The following is a 17,378-nucleotide window of genomic DNA, read 5'->3' as shown; positions in this document are numbered from 1 at the left end:
CATAAGACCCTTTTTGGGAAATTTTGGGTTCCACAATGCCCCAAAAAATTTTTCCCCCCCAAGGGGGGACCCTTTGGGGTTTTGTAGGGTTTTAACAGACGAAACCCTTTACCATTTTTTCATGCTTTATTTAGAGCAAAGAGTCCCGCCCCCTGCATTTGAGAAGTGTTTGGGAAAAGGGTTTTGCAAAATTTAAAGGGTTTTTGAAAAGGGTACTCAGCAAAAACCCCCCTGTCCCTGTCCGGTGTCAGGGCCGCGTTTAGGCTGACCCCCCAATAAAAACCAGATCTATTTTGGGAAAGGTGTTTTTTCAGTAGTCTGGGCGCGGGGCACAGGTGTGGTTTAACTCAGCCACAAAAAGTCATGCGGCTTTCCCCTTTTCCCGGGAAAGGCAAGAGGCAGGGGGGAACAATTTAAAATGTTTAAAAAATTTACCTTAGGGGGATTTTAAAACAGGGCCCCTGGTAACCATAGATAAGTGCTGCGTAAATGGAAGGTCGTTTTCTTTCCCAAAAGGATTTAGGGAAAATACAGTGGCCTAACAATGTTAATGGGGCAAAAAAAGGCAAAAAGGGCCCGAGCCCGTCCCTTTAGGCTGCCCAAAGAACAAACGTCTGCAGCCCCCAAGGGTTCCCCCCCCTGTCTGATTGAAGGAAGTTCGGGTTTGGCAAAACCCAAAGGGTTTGGGGGGCTTTGAAAAACCCTTTTTTTTGAAATTTCAAACGCCCCAGTCCCCCTTTTTTAAACCAGGACAGGTCCTCCCGAAAACCAAATTTTTTACCATGTAATTTTGTCCGTAAAGTTTAATAACTGAGGGAAATTTGGGATTTAAAACCCCAAAAAATAGGAACCCCATCCCTAGAAATGCCCTAATTAGTTTCTTTGTTTTTTAAGTTTTGGGAGGGAAAAAAATTTCTCAATTTTTGGGGTGAGGCCCAAGTTTTTTCCCCGACGCTAAAGGGCCCCACCCAAAAAAAATGCACTTCTTTTTTCACAAAATTTCAGTTTGGCTAAAAAATAGCTCTGTGCCCCTTTTGGGTGCCAAGTGGCACAAAGTGCAATATGTAATAGGGTTTAAACTTTCAAGGCCCCTTTTCTCGTGCCCTTTTTTGTAGACAGTTGGGCGTCAATAAAAATCCTTATCCCAAACGGTTTAATGGTGGTCTTACCATAAAAAAAGAAGGGAACCCCCCAAAAACTGTTTTTTTTCAATGGGCCCAAAAAAAAAAAACGTTTTTTTGAAAAATAACAGGAAAAATTGTGCCCCCCCCCCCCCCCCACACTGGAATTTCCCTTTAATTTAAATGTAGGGTTTTTTTAAAGTGGGGAGCACGTGCGTGGGCCGCTTTTATGCTTTGAGGGCCTGAAAAAAACGCCATTTTGACCGGTTTTTTTCCCTTTTCACGAATTTTTTTTACAGGGAAAATAGGGGTGCGAAAAGGGGGGTAAGGAAACGGAACAATAAACCTTTTCAAAAAAGAGTTTAAAAAAAGGCCCGATTCCGGGAATTGCTTCTTGTTTTTAGTGGGTATTTAGGTTTTTTTTTGGGCCCGAAATCGTGCGAGGGGGTGCCTTCCCACAGGCCCGAAAAATTTTTATGGCCCCCCGTCCCTACTTTGCGCGCCCACAGGGGATTCGGCATTGGGACCCGCAACGGAGAGATTTTGAGGGGGAGACCCCCACAAATTTTTCAAAAAAGTGTGTGTGTGTGTGTTCAGCTTCTTTCTTCTGGAAAAAAATGCGCGGCTTTTCCCTCGTGTACAGGGGTTTTTGGGTTTAAACTTTTTGTTTCCCCCCCGGGGCATTCAGTGGGCACAGTCTAGGACACAGGTTCCCCCCCTTTTTCCCCTGATTGGGGTGAGTTTTTGGGCCAAAAAGAGATTGAGCTTATGAGTGCTGGGTTCTGAAAACATTCCTTCCTTTTCAAGGGTTTTTCTAATTTCCATATATTCATGCCAAATATTGTACACACTCAAGCTCATCTGTATCTTCTTTGAAAAAAAAAAAAAAAAACCTTTAAAAAACATGTCCTTTTTTCCGATAAGACAAAATAAGTTTTAATGGGGGTTTTTTCGGGCATGAAGTCACAAGGGGTTTTTTTCCCCCCTTTTGGCCTCATGCAGCAGGCTTGCAGCTGAACCCCCAGAGATTTACCACTGAAAAATCGCTGAGGGTGGGGTTGGGTGTTTGTGGTGTGTGAAAAACCATGAGTTTAGGCGGCTTTTGACTTCTAATTCACAACCTGAGACCCCTTTTGGAGTTTGAGAAAACCTATCCAAACTTTGACTCTACCTAACCAAAATTCACCGGGCACAGGGAGGCCAAAAAAAGAAAATGTTGCCCCTTTTCTCCTGATCCCGAATCAATTTGATCCCTAAAGTACAAACATTCCCTGAGGTTGAAAAACTTTTTTGGGGCAAATGGGAGTGCCCAAATGCTCCCACTTGCACTCCTGCATTTTGAAAAAATTCCAACCCGAAGCTTTTTTAAATTTAAAAAAAAAGATTTTTGAAGCCAAAAACTTTGTTTTTAACCCAAAAAACCCAACTCCCCCCTCTAAAAAAAAAAACCCCCAAACCCCAGATTTGCCTCTTAAAACCCAAATTAAATCCTTCCCCTGCACCTTTTAAAAAATTTTAGCAGCCAATTTTTACCCCCCCGTTTAAAAAAAATTCCTAAGTAGGGAAAACCCTAAATGTTTTTTTGTTCTAGGTGACAAAATTGGGGTTTAGAATTCTCCCTAATTCGTTTGAGGAAAAGTGTGATTTTATGGATGTAAAAGGGGGAAAACATTTCTTCTTTGGGAAGCAGGTTTTTAGTGGTTTTTTCATTTTTACTTCCCTTATCCCGGGGGCAACGGCTCCCACCTCCCCCACTCCCTTCCCCCCCTTCCTCCTTATCCAAACCCCCTTGCTGGCTGTTTGGTGCGGTCCCCGCTGGGGGAACCCCCTCGGTTGTCGTTCCCTTCTGTATTCGGGGTTGGGGAAATTTTCCCGCCAGTGCCTTTCCTCCCCGTTGAACATGGGCTCGGTTCCCTGCTGGCCCCCGCCCCCCACTTTGTCTTTGCCTCTTTTCCCCCGCTTTGCCTTTTTTTCGGCCCCCCCCCGGGCGCCAAAAGTTGCCCCGGGCCCAAAATTTTTTTTCTTTTTTTCTTCTTGTCGCCTGCTCCCCTGAAATTTTTAGCCCTTGGATGACGTACCCATGCTGCTTTATTGTCAGATGGGGTGGGGGGGAAAAGGGGCCGGCTGCTTGGGGAGAGAGAGAGCTTGCAGCGAGGGGGGGGGCTGTGGGGGGATCTGGTCCGCTCCTGGTGCTTGCTTCTGGGGAGGGCACGGGCGGGGTTTTTTTTCCCCTTTGGGCCCGGGGGGGGGAGGGGGTTGGGGGGGGTTTGGGGGTTTGAGCAGCGACGCCATCTTTAAAACTCGGATGAGGGAAAAAGCATTAGTGACAGTGTTAATTTCCTCCCGGGGTTTTTTAACAGCATTATCTTTTCCCCCTTAGTTACTATTTTTTTTATTGTTTTTTTTTCCCACAAGTGGCTTTTTCCATCCACTGAAATAAAAAATTCTTTGTTTTTTTTCTATTTTAATTAAATCCTGGGGGTTTTGTTAAAGGGTTGGGGGTGTTTTCCCCCCCCTCAAAAATTTTTCTTCTTCTAAACTTGCTTTAGCATCCCCAACTTCCTGTGTAAAAAAGCCCTTCCCAGGGAAGCCCTTTTTTGGTCCAATAAAACCCAAAAAATCTAAGGTTTGGGGGACCATATCGTTTTTACCATCTCATCCCAAAAAACGGGCCCGAAGGAAAGTTTTGTTTTTTGCCTTTTTTGCCCATGGTTTAAAAATGAAAAAAAGCAGGCCAAATTTAAGTACTTCTTTTTCGTTTAATCGTAAAATATACGGCCCCCCTTTTGTCCCTTTGGTTAAAAAAAAATTTTTTCGAAAAAAAACCGGGAAAAAAGCTGAACTTTAAATTTTGCTAAATGACTGTTTATCTGGGGATAATTTTAGCTCGAAAGAAAAAACCAAATAGGGGCTACGATGACTGTTTTTTTCGGGAGGAAATTTTAAAATCTATCCTTTCCCCCCCGCCTAATCCCTTGTTTTTATGGATTATGGAAAATTTGTTTGGGTTTTTTCTGTTAACAACCGGTGTTTAAACCCCAAAAAAAAACCCTTTTTCTCTTTTTTTTGTAAAAACCCTTTAAAAATTTTTCCCAAAAAAAAAGATAAAAATTTCACCCAAAAAATCCCAGTGAAAACCCCTTTGGGCGTCTTTGTCCCCACCGGGGTCTTGTATCCAAATTTAAATTTTTTTAAAATTGGAAAAAAATTTTAAATTACCCCCGCTGTTTGAAATTTCTTCCCCTTTTGTTTGGTTTTTAGAGTGGAAACAGCGGGCCCCCCCGCGTTCCCGACCCTCTTTTCTTCCAAGATTTTTTTGGGGAGGTTTTTGAGGCAGGGATCCCCCCCAAACCCCGGGGGTAGGTCATCAGTCCCCCGCGGGGTCCCCCTTTTTGATCCCCCTTGAAATCCTTTCCACAAACCCCCCAAGGTTTTTTTTTTTTTTGGAAAATTTTGTTCAGCGAGGGGGAATTTGTTTAAAAAAAAAGAAGAACCTTGGGTTTAAAAAAAATAAAGACCGGGCCCAAAATGGATTAAAAAATTTGGATATTTGGTGAAAGGTTTTAATTATTTTTTCGAGGAAAAAATCCCAAAAAAAAGGGAGAAGTGGCAAGGGTTTACAAAGAAAAAGGTAACAAGTGACACCCACATTTGGTGATACAATCAGTAATAATTCTTTATATTGGGAGGTTCCCCCCGAGGGAAAAACCAAACCCTTTTTGGGAAACCAGTTTAAAACTCAAAAATAACAATCCCGTGGACCTCAGGCAGGGCCCTTGGAAACTCTTCTATTTCTGAAACTGTCCCCCGGGGTCCCAAGGGCTTTTACCCCTTTTTATCTTAGCTAAAAAAGGGCCTCCTTTCCTTTTGGGTAGGCCTGGTCTCGACCTGGGAACCCGCTATGATAAAAAAAAAAACCCTTTTAGGCAATTGGTTTTTTGTCAGGCTCCACGTCATCTATCCCTTTTGGGGAAAAAGCAAAGTCAAAATATCCAGTTGGTTTCCCAAAAAAGATCACCGGGGGACAATACGGAACCAAAACTCGGGGGAGGCAAATTTAAGATAATTTTTTGAAAAATTAAAATGAAAATCATTGGGGTTTTTTGTAATTCCCATTTCAGGGGGTGCCCCGATTTTGGAGGGATTACTGTAGAAGGCCCGCTGGATCCAACCCAAATTTTTTATTTTGATTTAAGGGTTTTTTTAATATTACATTTTTTTTTGGATGTATTTTTTTTAAAACAAAACATCCATCCCTTCCCCTCCATTATTCACCGCAACAGAGTAAACCTTTTTCCCCGCCTTTACAACCCAAAAAAACCTTTGGGAAAGGACTGGATCTTGTATTTTAAAAGGCACACCAATCCCCTTTTAGGGGAACCCCAAAGCCATCGCCCTAAAGTTTTGTCAGAAATGTTTTGGCCCCCTGGGTTTTTGGGGACTGGGCAGCAGTATTCAACCAAATTGTCATTTTGGGAAAAAAAAGAAAAAACCTTTTACACTGCTTTGGTTTTTTTGAATCAAAAATTTACATTGGTGCGCATAAATTTGGCCCGGAAACTGCCCCCCACTGACTGTGGTAAAAAAGTCTCACAGCAACCCGGCCTTGAGGAACACTGGCCTACCCCTTTGGAAAAAAGGAAAGAAGGGGTCCCCTGCTGGCCCGACTTTTAGACAATTTTACTTAAAAAAGGTTTTATCATTTTTGGTTACATTTAAATTTTTTTTTTTGTTGGGAAAATTTAAACCCAAAAACCCCATTCCTTCCTTTAAAATTTAAGTCCCCAATAACCCCTTAACCCAAAAAAAAAATAAAAAGGTTTAATTTTGAAAAAAAAAAAATAGCAGTTGAAATTTTAAAAAAAAACCCTTATGTTTCTTTTTAGAAAAAAAAACAAATCAATTAAAAAAAACGCAAAACAGAATTTTCAAAAATTAAAAAAAAAAAGTTTGGGGGAAAGGGGAAACAAAAAGCTTTTGAAAAATCCCGGGTTTTTTTAGAAGACAGAAGGGGGCAAGTACAATTATTTGTTTTTTTATTTTTTTTCTGATATGTTGTCATAATTTGTGAAGAATTGTGTTCATTGTCTTTTGAAAATGTTGGAGGTGGAGATTGTGCACCTTAAAAAAAATCCTGGTGTAGCAGTTGAACACAGCAGGTATGTTTCTTTTGAGACACATTTGTCAAAAACACGTCAGAATATACAGTATTCATTTTATTTCTATTACATTTGCAACAAAATGATTTTGCAGCTTTTGAGTTTGAAGCAGTTGGAAAGGGTGAGCAACTCCAAGATTAATGCTGAGGAACTCTGTCAGACAATTGTTGGCTAAAAGAGAGTTACTGCCACAACATTCAGCTATCTTGGTCTTATTGTGTAGTCAAGTTACAAGAAAGACTTTTTTTGTAATTGTTATAAGATGATTGTGTTCTGCTAGCATATTTATGAAGTAGCTAATAAAGAAAGTCCATTGCTGGGACATAAGCGATTCTAAAGCAAACATTCAACAAACATTTTCTTAATGACATTACTGGTGTTGAACATTGTCAGTACTTTTTTTTTTTTACTGCTTTTTAAATTTTCAAGCCCTCCTCTTTGTCATGTAGAGGAACAGCACACAATTTGTGACTTAATGGGTCGAGGGCGAGGCGCAATTGTGGAGTCAGATCCAGTTCATCCTCTGAAACTCCAGGAGGAGGAGTGAAGCGGAAGTGCTGCAGGAGGGTGGTGAAGAAGATGAAGAGCTCCATCCTGGCCAGACTCTCTCCAGGGCAAGCTCTATGACCTGCAAGACAGCGCAAATCAAAAAGCTCAGGTTGTCTACCATTGCACAAATAACAAGAAGTGATTTATCTTGCTTGTCTTTTGTGTAGACTATGGGAGAATAGTTTGTACTGTGGGAATAGTCTGGCTCAACGGATGTACATGGATGGTTATGATTGATTTAAAGATATGCAAAAAGCTAGAGCTTGTTTTGACCTATGTCAGAATAGATAGGCGCTATGGCTAGACCATACTTCAGCGTAGACATAGGACTGGGAAGTAGAGGGCTGCATTGGGATTGGGATCCCAACACAAATCTTGCAGGAGCGGGCTGTATTAACATGGTTTATGGGTGGGATCTGGCGGTCCAAAAATAGACACTGGGTAAAATATCAATTTTTCCTGCAGGAGGGAAGATGACAAAAAATTAACAGTCAATTTTTACAATGTAATGTTTTGGGTGTGGGCAGGCGGGACACGAAACATGCAGTAATGCTCAAAAATCCACCCGAAGAGGGCAGAAGCAGGATCAAGAAAACCGTCCTACGCAGGGCTCTACTGAAGAGAGAGGTCTGGCATTGGGAGACTACCTGATTGGCATGTAAATGTAGGAAAACCAAGATGGAAGAGGCACTGATTGTTGCTGTGCTTAACCAGCATGTATCGCCTCAACTCGCGATGGTCCCTCGCCTGCATTCATGTACAGGAAGTGTGACCGAAGCTCACCAACCTGCAGAAAAAGGCATGAAGGCGTCCCGCTTGACAAACTTCCCGTCTTTGTCCAGGAAGTGAGCAGGATGAAAGCTGTGTGGCCTCTCCCACTCACTCTCATCATGTAGGACAGATGTTAAGAGAACAGTCACTGCGGTCCCCTGTGGACCATACAGAAATTGAAGAGATTTTTTTTTAATATGTTATATCATTATTTTAAAACTACATAAAAGGTCTCATACCCAGAAATTACTTCCTACATTTGACAAATGTCACATTGAAAATCCCTATGCAGGGCATATTATGTGCTTCATTCAGTCTGACCTTCTTAATGAAGTAACCCTGAAAGACGACATCTTGGCTGGTTTTGTGGGGAAGTGACGTTGGGGCGATGTTGGCCAGTCTCTGTGTCTCATGGATGACAGCGCTGGTGAAGGGCAGGTTCTTCCTGTCCTCGTAGCGCACTTGGCGGATTCCTATTTCCCTGCTCAGCTCCTCCTGGACCTGGTCTGGAAGATGAAAAGCTTTTGTTTTAATGAAAACAACTCACTCACATAGTTTGTTTTGGACTTAATGTTCTTATGTGAAAGTGCTTTACTTTGTATTTTTAGGTAACTGGCAATCAACATTATCTTGTTAGTATTTATCTCAAAAAACTGCTGTGCTAAGCAAAGTCGTAGTGATAGTTTTCACGTATGAACTCCAGATAATGTTGAAGATCCTGACCCAGTCCGGAGTTTACCTTTTACACGTGTCGCCGAACACAAGATTGTCTGTTAGATCAGTACTCACTTACTGGAAATATTTTGTTTGGTTTGATGAGGGGTGTCGCCTCGGTAGAGCATGCAGCAGACCGGACAGGATTACTTGCATCATGGGGACGGTTCATAATATAGTCAGACAACCAAATCTCTTGGATCTCTTGCTATTCCTTGAATTTGCGTGATGATGTAGGCCTTATCAACAGAATTCTTCTTCACCCTCGGATGTTTGTTTTCCTTTCAGCTTTGCGTCATCAAACGCGACCACTCTCTTGCTGTGAGTTCTCGCACTTTGAGCTCAATCGGCAATTACACAGGTTTTGTGCTAGGGAGCTGGCTGGGTACAGACCGTTTGATCTTCGGTCCAACTGATTCGGATATTTGAGTTTTCACATACAGCTCTGCTGGGTAATGTCTAGATGATTTCAGGTTTGCAGTGCATGTGTGAAAGGGGTTTTATAATAGGGTAGGTAGGCATAACAATTGTGCATTTTGTGATAAAAGCAAAACTCTGAGCCAGGAAAAACTCTGGTCTTGTAATTAATATGATGGTGATTTATATGTAGATAAAGAACAATAGCTTGGCCTGAATGTTTAATGTAAGCGGTGCACGTCTATAACTCCTTACCCTGTATTTTTGGAAACTTGGCCATGAACAGAAGTCCCCATATCATTGTGGTTGCAGTTGTCTCAGTGCCAGCCGAGAACAGATTCTGAACTGTTATCAGAAGGTTTTCATCGTGGAAATGATGTTTGGTAATCCCAGATTTCTGCAAAAATAATCCAAGATTTTCTGCAAACAAATCTTTAAACCTAATCCTTTTTTCTTGTCTTGTTTTGTCTAGTCTTGTGCTGACCTGACTCAAGAAATAATGTGTTTTTGCCGATTCATCACTAGAAATGCAACTGTAGCAAGCATCTCACTATCACTTACAGCATCCACATTCATATTTAGACAAAAGAAATGTTATATCTGACTTTTAAGATGCAAAAAAGAGCACACACGCAGTGAACAATTCTGTAGCAAGGGACATTGAGCTGTTAGTCGGGGAGGGAAAAAAATACAATTTAAAAAATATATAAAGATCTTTATCATCATTGGTATTATTTCTTAGAACTTAATCAGAACAGGTGAAAGTGCTTAAAATGTAACAATTTTGTAACTTTGTGTGGTAATAACAGCATAAAAGCAGGTGCATAAAGACAACATCACTGCACACATACACCTCCACTCAGACACACACACACACACCACACACACACACACACACACACACACACACACACACACACACACACACACACACACACACACACACACATATTGAACAGACGCAAAAACACACAAAGCAGGCCCAGTTACAAGGAGGACACAGTGAAGTTTCATAGCACCTACATTTAAATACACTCAGGTCCCGTGGACCCGAACACTTCATATGTAATAGTTATGTGGCCCCTGGTGCTGGAGTAGGGGCCAGGGCTCGTCCATTGCTTGCAGCTTTGTATTTATTTATTACTTTCATTCGTGAAGTGGAGCATGTCTTTGAAGTGTGAAATTCACTTGTAAATGTATAAAAATGCCATTCTTTATTGGCCACGTTTACATAGACTCCCTCTACCCCTCAGCTTCATAAAAATACCAATATTGATGGATACGTATTTCTTACCTCCAGATTTTGCTTTTGAACCAGAAAGGCGTCCACAAAGCATCTGCACATCTGTGGATTGAGGGTCTCTTTCAAACGACTGAACAGCTGTAAGTTCTGTTTTATACTGGCAGCACCAAATCTGAGGAAGGACTTCCGGCTGGGAGTCCATTTGAAGAACCATGAGAAGATGTTGTACAGCTGTCAAAATATAAATATAGCCCATATGTAAACATTTTTATATTAAAATATTGAAAATTTAAGATACCTTATATAGACATCCATCAAAAATAAGGACCGATATATATATATATATATATATATATATATATATATATATATATATATATATACACACACACACACACACACTTTTTTTTTTAGGTGACTACGTTGTCGAATGGTTTGGAGGACTTTTGTTATATTGGGGAACTTAAACAATTTCTTCATTCCAGGAGCAATAGTTCTTTAGTTATGTATATCCCTGTACTGAAATTATAAGTTTCACAAAAATTATAAAATACCTGTAATGAAGGGGAGCCCAAAAGATGAAGACGTGCGCCAATGGAATTTACCAGGGTTGTAAACTCTGGATCATCATATTCGAATCTGCTGCCATAAACAATGGAGCAGATAATATTAGAGATTGCCTGTTTTATCGGTTGGCTCGTAGCAAAAGCTTCACCTGTAACAAGGGAAAAAGAAAAACCTTTAAATCCTTGCTCACATAATTAATAATGAGATTTTTATTTTACGATCGCTAACATTTCAATCTGTAGTCATATTTGCAAACCTCTAAACACAATTAGCCCAACATGCGTTGGCAGCCCCTTTTTGCTTCAGAGAGAAGACAGAAGATTGGATCAGTTTGGTATGATGGACTATAAATACATTTTTGTGTATTCCCCCGCATGTGTAATATATATGTAATTAATAACTGGGTATTAACTTTAATAATTAGGGGCCGGAATGTAAGAGCCAGATATAGTTCTATTATTTTGAAAAGACATTTTTGGTCATCAAGGCACCTGGTGGGGGTGGAGGAAGCATGTATAGTAATATTATCTGTTCACCTGTTTTGTGACTAAGAGGGGGGTCGAAAGGGGGGAGGTTCCATTAGCACAACTTTGTATGCTAGTGACACATTTATGGGATGTTTTGGAAGCAGAACCTTGTTTGTCTAGGGCAAGATAAAACATTAGCCTAATCCGTGAACATTAAGCCTGTCTGCCAAACTCTTCCACTAATCGGCCAAAATCTAGTTTCAGATTGCCGCCTACAGTTAGGATTTTAAAAAGTTGTGCGATGATTGACTGATCTGTTGCTCTTGGGAAAAAAAACATGTGCTAGTGTTTTGACTGAATGATTTGATCTTGAGTCAGGTTTGTCATGTTTTGATAGACTTGGTGAATGAAGAGAACATTTTTTGCATTATGAAATATAGATTTGAAATGTGGTTTTTAGCAGAAAATGCGCTAATTGGCTAATTGTGTGAAGTAGGTGGGTTGCTGTGTTTAGAGTTTTGCAAAAGAATCTTATAGGCTATAGGTAAATGCTTGTTAGCAATTGAAAGCAAAATGTGATATGGTATTTTTACCTACCTTTGAGTTTCTTAAGCAATTCAATGAGAAGTTCACATTCCTCAATGATTTTGTCCTCACTCGCCTTCTTGCCCATCCCAAAGTTTTTCAGGTTACTCAAAGCAAAGCGCCTCATCTCCTTCCACGAATCACCATTGGCCCATGTAATACCTGAGTAACAAAATATGTTAAACACACAACGGAGGGTTGAAGGTTGAACAAAACAAAAATTCTGCTTTACTTACCATGTCCTTTTTCATATTCTTTCATAATTGGTAGTGGATCTCTTTCTCCAAACTCTTGGGCATGATTGACAAGTGCCTCCTTCACCGTTTTGTATCCAGCCAGCACCACCACTTTTTTTGGTCCCAAAAAGATGGTGAACACTGATCCATATTTCTTGGAAAGCTGAGAACAGCAACATAATGTCATGATATGTTTAAGACCCACAAATGGAAGAGAAAACTGGTTGAGAGACCTACTGGAGGAGTGGATACAACAAACTACCTGACCAGAAAGCTAAGTTACTCTTACAGCACTTTCTCACCTTCAGTAATGTGCTGTAGAGTCTCTTGAGCTCAAGCTGCAGCAGGTTCCCGATTAGAGGCCATGGTTTTGGTCCTGGAGGCTCCTTTCTGTCTTCCTTGGAGCTGAAACTGGAGGAGGAGACAAGGTAGACTAGTAGCAGGACAACAAGACCCCCCAACAGGGAGATAGAGCTGGAGGACTGGAGAAAGAGATCTAAAATCCCCATTATTTAATGTCCTAAAGTTGCTACTTCACCGACTAAATATGTTTCCTCCTGGAGCCTCTAGTTTTATGAGTGTTCTGGTTAACATTTTACTAATAACCCTAAACTGTAGCAATGGTCCCACTACCTACTGGACTTTGATTGGTGTTTTTGTAGGAGTGATGTGTTCCCACTACGCAAATGAAAGCTTTGCGGACCTTTGCTACTTTTGATCTCTCTGCTGCTCATACAGAATTTCAAAACCCCATGTCTACTGTTTATAAAAATTATATTTTTATCAACATAATGGGGAAACATACATACATAATACTGCAATGCCTAATGGACAGTATACACAACAGCTGGTGGACTGGAGAAACAAATCTATAATCCCTATGACCAAAATTGTCCGGAAAATAGGTGTCCTTCTGGAGCTTTTAACTTTGGAAGCAATTGAGCAAAGCGGGGCCTCTTTTAAATGCAACCTAGGGTCTTTGTGAACGTACCCGAGTCAGCCCTTCGTTTAAAGACTATAATTAGGACCGAAGCACCACTTTTAAGATTTACCGTATTTTTCTTTTCATTATTAAAAAAACTAAACTCTGTGTACACAATCAATGTTCTAAATGCTCCAGTTCACATGGAGAGACCCTGGTAATACTTCGAGCAAAGTTTCAGTGTTTGTGGTGTTTTAAAAATAGGGCTTTTGCCCCTAGCACTCGCATGCATTGTGGTGAGAGTTATGCTTTAAGGCTTCACGTGGATAATAGATACAAACCGAGGCAGGGACAAAATACTTTGTTGTTTTTATTTGGTACAGATTTAGAGAATATTGTGTGTGGTGTGTGTGTGTGTGTGTGTGTGTGTTGTGTGTGTGTGTGTGTGTGTGTGTGTGTGTGTGTGTGTTGGTGTGTGTGGTGTGTGTATATATATATATATATATATAATATATATATATATATATATATATATCATCATATTATATATATCTTCAAGTGTTAATGCTTTACCATTATGGAGGATTTGTCTGTGGTTTCATGTTTAACCAGAAAGGAGGATTTAGGTGTGTGGGGTTTTAATGTTTTACCGTAAAGGAGGATTTTATGTTTGCTTGCTCTGACCCTTGACACGTGGCAAGGCAACCAGGCCCAACCAGACTACAAAACTATTCACTCCACCCCCCCCAACACCATTATCTCCTCCAAACTGATCACCAAACTCAATTCAATTCCTCTCTCTATAACTGGATGGTGCACTGACAACAACTTGGCTCTCTACACCAAGAAGACCAGCTTTAAGTTTCTGGGTGTCCACATCTCTGAGGACCTCTCTTGGACCCTCAACACCTCTACCCTGATTAAGAAAGCTCACCAGCGTCTCTTCTTTCTGAGGAGACTTAAGAAGATCCACTTGTCTCATCAGATCCGGGTGAACTTCTACTGCTGCACCATTGAGAGCAACCTCACCAACCGTGTCACAGTTTGGTATGGGCAATTCAATCAGTCACCTTGACGTTCCACTTCCAGGATTGCGCCGATGTGGCAGGAAATTCCTCCAGACGCATTTATTTTCCGTTTCCTTCTCCTTTATTTGTGTTGGAATTTCAAATTCGGTGGATTTCTGAGGACTATGGTTACCTGGTCCTCAGGTCTCTGCTGGGTAAATCCAGACAGCTAGCTAGACTATCTGTCCAATCTGAATCCCAAATGCTATGTGGAGTAACCAGACCTTCCATCAGCACACTTTGGAGGAAGGTCTGGTAAAGCCAGACTACTGATAATATAATGCAGTTTGGTACGCAGATGGTCGCCTTTAATACTGTGCAAACATCAACATATATTACCCCATTAATATCATGTTGTTACAATATTAATATAACTATATTACCACTACCCAGATATACATATGGAACCCATTCCTTGTTATTACCTTGGTAATTGCATGTTATTAAATCTGTTACCTTCATGTCACCTTATTACCCCAGTATTACATCTTATTACTGTGATGCATTACCATGTTATTACTTTGGTTATTACAAGTTACCTATGTATTACCTCTATACCCCACTATTACCATCTTGTTATCGTGGTGGAATGTAAAGTGCTACCAAAGTGGTAAAACTGTATTCATTGTACAAAGTTTCTTCATAAAATTTCTATCACAGATATAAATGTGAGGCCTTATTGTAAAATAGATTATGTTCTGTCAAATAAAAACTGAAATGTGTCGGTTCTTGGGCGACTCCTATTTAATCTCTAAATGCACAACGAATGTTCAGACATTTAAGGAAATCAAAAGCTGAAAGAGAGATGCTGATATGCTTTTCCTACAAATATTCAGCAACTTGCAAAAGAGAGACTTTGAGGAAGTAACTCATCACAGGAAGTAGATTCTTTATTTTTAACATGCATCAGTTCATTATGTAGGCTGAGCATCCAGCAACATAATTTTAGCAACTTCTAAAAGTAAGTGAGTCACAAAGAGGAAGTGACACATTGCTCATCCCAGGAAGAAGATTCTTTCCTCTTTAATACGCATCAGTTCAGAGACTCTGACGGTGAAAAGCTGAGAAAGGAAACGCCTCACGATGGTTAAATTCAGATGGATTAAAGTGTTTTTATTTCTTATAAACACGCTTCATCTTACAGGTAAGAGTACATATAAAATATAGAAAAACTAACTTTACAAAGGCTACAATTTTTCATATTGTACAGTGACTTTTATTTAAAAGAGACTCATTTTCAGGTTTATACTTGTATTTTGGGTTTCTGCTAGAACATGTGTACATGCTTTAATATTTAAAAAAAAAAACACGTTATTTTACTCATACTGTCTTTCTGAATATACTGGACCTGTTTTCACTCTCTGTCTATAATGCTCCATTTTAGCGCCTGTCTCTTTAATCCCCTCTCAACTTACTTCGTTATTTGCTCCCGTCCTAATGACTTCGGTCACTAGAGGGCACCGCCAACAATACAACGTAAAAATATGTCGTAAATGGTGTTTGAACAAACGACTTACTGGGATGTTTTTCAGAGGACAGTTTCATCTACAACTATCCTCACACCAACTGTCATTTTTTATTTATTTGATTAGGACAATGCACATTAATGAACATTTCTGTAAATGCGCCAGTGTTAGCCAATTGGCACTGTGTGTCATGTGTGAAAGCATATTCATATTTTAATTTTTCATCTTCCATTTCACTTCAACAGCAGCGAATGGACGGTCATCCTCCAGCTTTGTTGTCGGAGTTGGAGACGAATTCACTTTGCCTTGTGAAAATGGGAGACATGATCAGGACAAATGTAACGGTACTTACTGGATCTTCAGTGAGTCAGGAAGCATGTTGTCATTGTTGCTGGTGGACCGTGGGAAGATTGCTGAAAACGCTACATCAGACGGACTGAGTGTTACAGAGAACTGTTCTCTGGTGAAAAAGAAGGTCACAGAGAAGGATGTCGGCCGTTACTCCTGCAGACAGTTGGAATCAGAAGATGCTCACGTTTACCTGTCTGTCATCCACAGTGAGTATTTATATCAGGATTTAACTGCTCAAACTGTCTTGTTAGAACAATATACTGAAACAATACAATAGATGTGATTGCCATGGTGAAGTTAATTTAACTTGTACTCTGTTTCTCACAATATCTCCGTCTTCACCAGTGACTGAACAGAGGGATACTGATGAGGTGACGTTACAATGCTCTGTGTCGACGTATGAATGGTGTAGACACACAGTGGAGTGGCTGTATGAGGGGAAAGATGGAGATATAAGACACGCAGATATGCAGAAATCCCACTCTGAGTGCTCAGTTAATTTGACATTTACAACCTCTCCTCTCAAACTGAAGCCAAAGTACCATGAGTTGTTGTGTGAAGTGACAGATGCTGTGACTGAAAAAGTGCAGCGGTTTCCCTTCAGCCCTCAGTCCTTGGGTGCGAAAACAGGTGAGATTATAATCACTTTAATCTGACATAACTCACAATCTACAATTGCATCTTTATAGATTAACCATGATATCCATTCCATTTACTTACTGCAGATGATGAACCTGAAATATTCTCACCACACAGTTACTTTGCTTTGGTTATTTCATTTGTCCAGGTGGTCAGACAGCATCTGCAACAACTTTATTACCATTAACAATTGAAAGTGAGACCAACAAAACAGAGCCTGATGCCAGTGATACTTCAATAATACCACAAGGTAGCGACTCAAAATCTACTCCTTGTCTCGAGAAGTACGGATGTCAAACCAACACATGGCTTCAAATGGAGATACTCGTGTAAGGAAAAGAACAGAAAGTATAAAATGTATTTAATATCTTTATTCTAATCTCCAGGTTGGTTGAGGTTCATCATTGTGTCCGTGGGTTTAGCAGCTCTCATAATAACTGTTGTGGCGGTCTATATATGGGCAAGAGACAAAGGTGAGAACATTCACAGATTTCATTTTTATGAACAAGAGCATTTTAAAGCGTGGAAACTAAAGTCGACTCTTTTTTTTTTGTCTTTTCAGGCAACAAAACCCAGATGGGTGGCGATGCTGTGAGTTTTAAAACTGACTAATCAAACGCTTGTGTTCAGGCTGTTCTTATGAAATCAAACAAAGCCGTTGATAAGAATGCGTTGTTGTCTTTGTGGTACTTCACTGTTTATTCTAAGAATAATTAGTGCTGACTGTATTGTTTTGAATCTAAGTCGCTGCAGCAACAAAGGAGATTTATTATATCCGTGTTATCTCAGAATCTCCAGTATGTTGTTGTGTTTTCCACAGGAGCATCATGATGAAGATGAAGGTACCTATGAAGTGACCTATGAAAACGTTGGAGAACCTTCTGTTTCTATCAGACTCCACTGATCAACAACGTCAACATCAACTCACCAGAAGAAGGAGTCCGCTGCTCTGAAACACCATCTCGAGATCATTTGGGGTTTTATGTAAAAGCATCTGTCAGAATGTTATTAGACAGATTTCATATCTTAGCTAGTTTGCCATAGTTGTATGTTTGTTCAGACGTAACTTTTCATTTAGGGTTGATTGAAACATGTTTGCTGAAA

The 17,378-nt window shown here is 40.3% G+C and overlaps 2 protein-coding genes across 2 annotated transcripts; one reads left to right on the top strand and one right to left on the bottom strand.

Annotated features, from left to right (window-relative positions):
* Positions 1-6,274: 6,274 nt before the first annotated feature.
* Positions 6,275-12,440, bottom strand: LOC116706104 (cytochrome P450 2K1). The gene is made up of 9 exons (XM_032542748.1): positions 12,132-12,440; positions 11,830-11,992; positions 11,606-11,755; positions 10,529-10,689; positions 10,026-10,205; positions 8,987-9,128; positions 7,922-8,106; positions 7,617-7,758; positions 6,275-6,908 (listed from the first exon to the last, which is right to left on the bottom strand). The coding sequence occupies exons 1-9, from the start codon at positions 12,336-12,338 to the stop codon at positions 6,697-6,699; spliced, it is 1,542 nt and encodes a 513-aa protein (XP_032398639.1). The 5' UTR covers positions 12,339-12,440; the 3' UTR covers positions 6,275-6,696.
* A 2,361-nt stretch (positions 12,441-14,801) lies between these two features.
* LOC116706128 (uncharacterized) lies at positions 14,802-17,207 on the top strand. Its single transcript, XM_032542780.1, has 7 exons — positions 14,802-14,962; positions 15,530-15,841; positions 15,981-16,265; positions 16,423-16,524; positions 16,661-16,747; positions 16,837-16,865; positions 17,095-17,207. The coding sequence occupies exons 1-7, from the start codon at positions 14,902-14,904 to the stop codon at positions 17,176-17,178; spliced, it is 960 nt and encodes a 319-aa protein (XP_032398671.1). The 5' UTR covers positions 14,802-14,901; the 3' UTR covers positions 17,179-17,207.
* The last annotated feature ends 171 nt before the right edge of the window (positions 17,208-17,378 follow it).

Source organism: Etheostoma spectabile, chromosome 18, assembly GCF_008692095.1.
Source record: "Etheostoma spectabile isolate EspeVRDwgs_2016 chromosome 18, UIUC_Espe_1.0, whole genome shotgun sequence".
Taxonomy (NCBI): Eukaryota; Metazoa; Chordata; class Actinopteri; order Perciformes; family Percidae; genus Etheostoma; species Etheostoma spectabile.
This window is presented reverse-complemented; position numbering and strand designations above follow the sequence as displayed.

Coding starts and splice junctions, on each gene's coding strand:
- LOC116706104 (XM_032542748.1), bottom strand. CDS start 12,338: ATGGGGATTTTAGATCTCTTTCTCCAGTCCTCCAGCTCTATCTCCCTG. Junction 11,756..11,829: donor AGAATATGAAAAAGGACATG/GTAAGTAAAGCA, acceptor TTTGTTACTCAG/GTATTACATGGGCCAATGGT. Junction 7,759..7,921: donor AGGGTTACTTCATTAAGAAG/GTCAGACTGAAT, acceptor TATGGTCCACAG/GGGACCGCAGTGACTGTTCT.
- LOC116706128 (XM_032542780.1), top strand. CDS start 14,902: ATGGTTAAATTCAGATGGATTAAAGTGTTTTTATTTCTTATAAACACG. Junction 16,266..16,422: donor GTCCTTGGGTGCGAAAACAG/GTGAGATTATAA, acceptor TCATTTGTCCAG/GTGGTCAGACAGCATCTGCA. Junction 16,866..17,094: donor CCCAGATGGGTGGCGATGCT/GTGAGTTTTAAA, acceptor TGTTTTCCACAG/GAGCATCATGATGAAGATGA.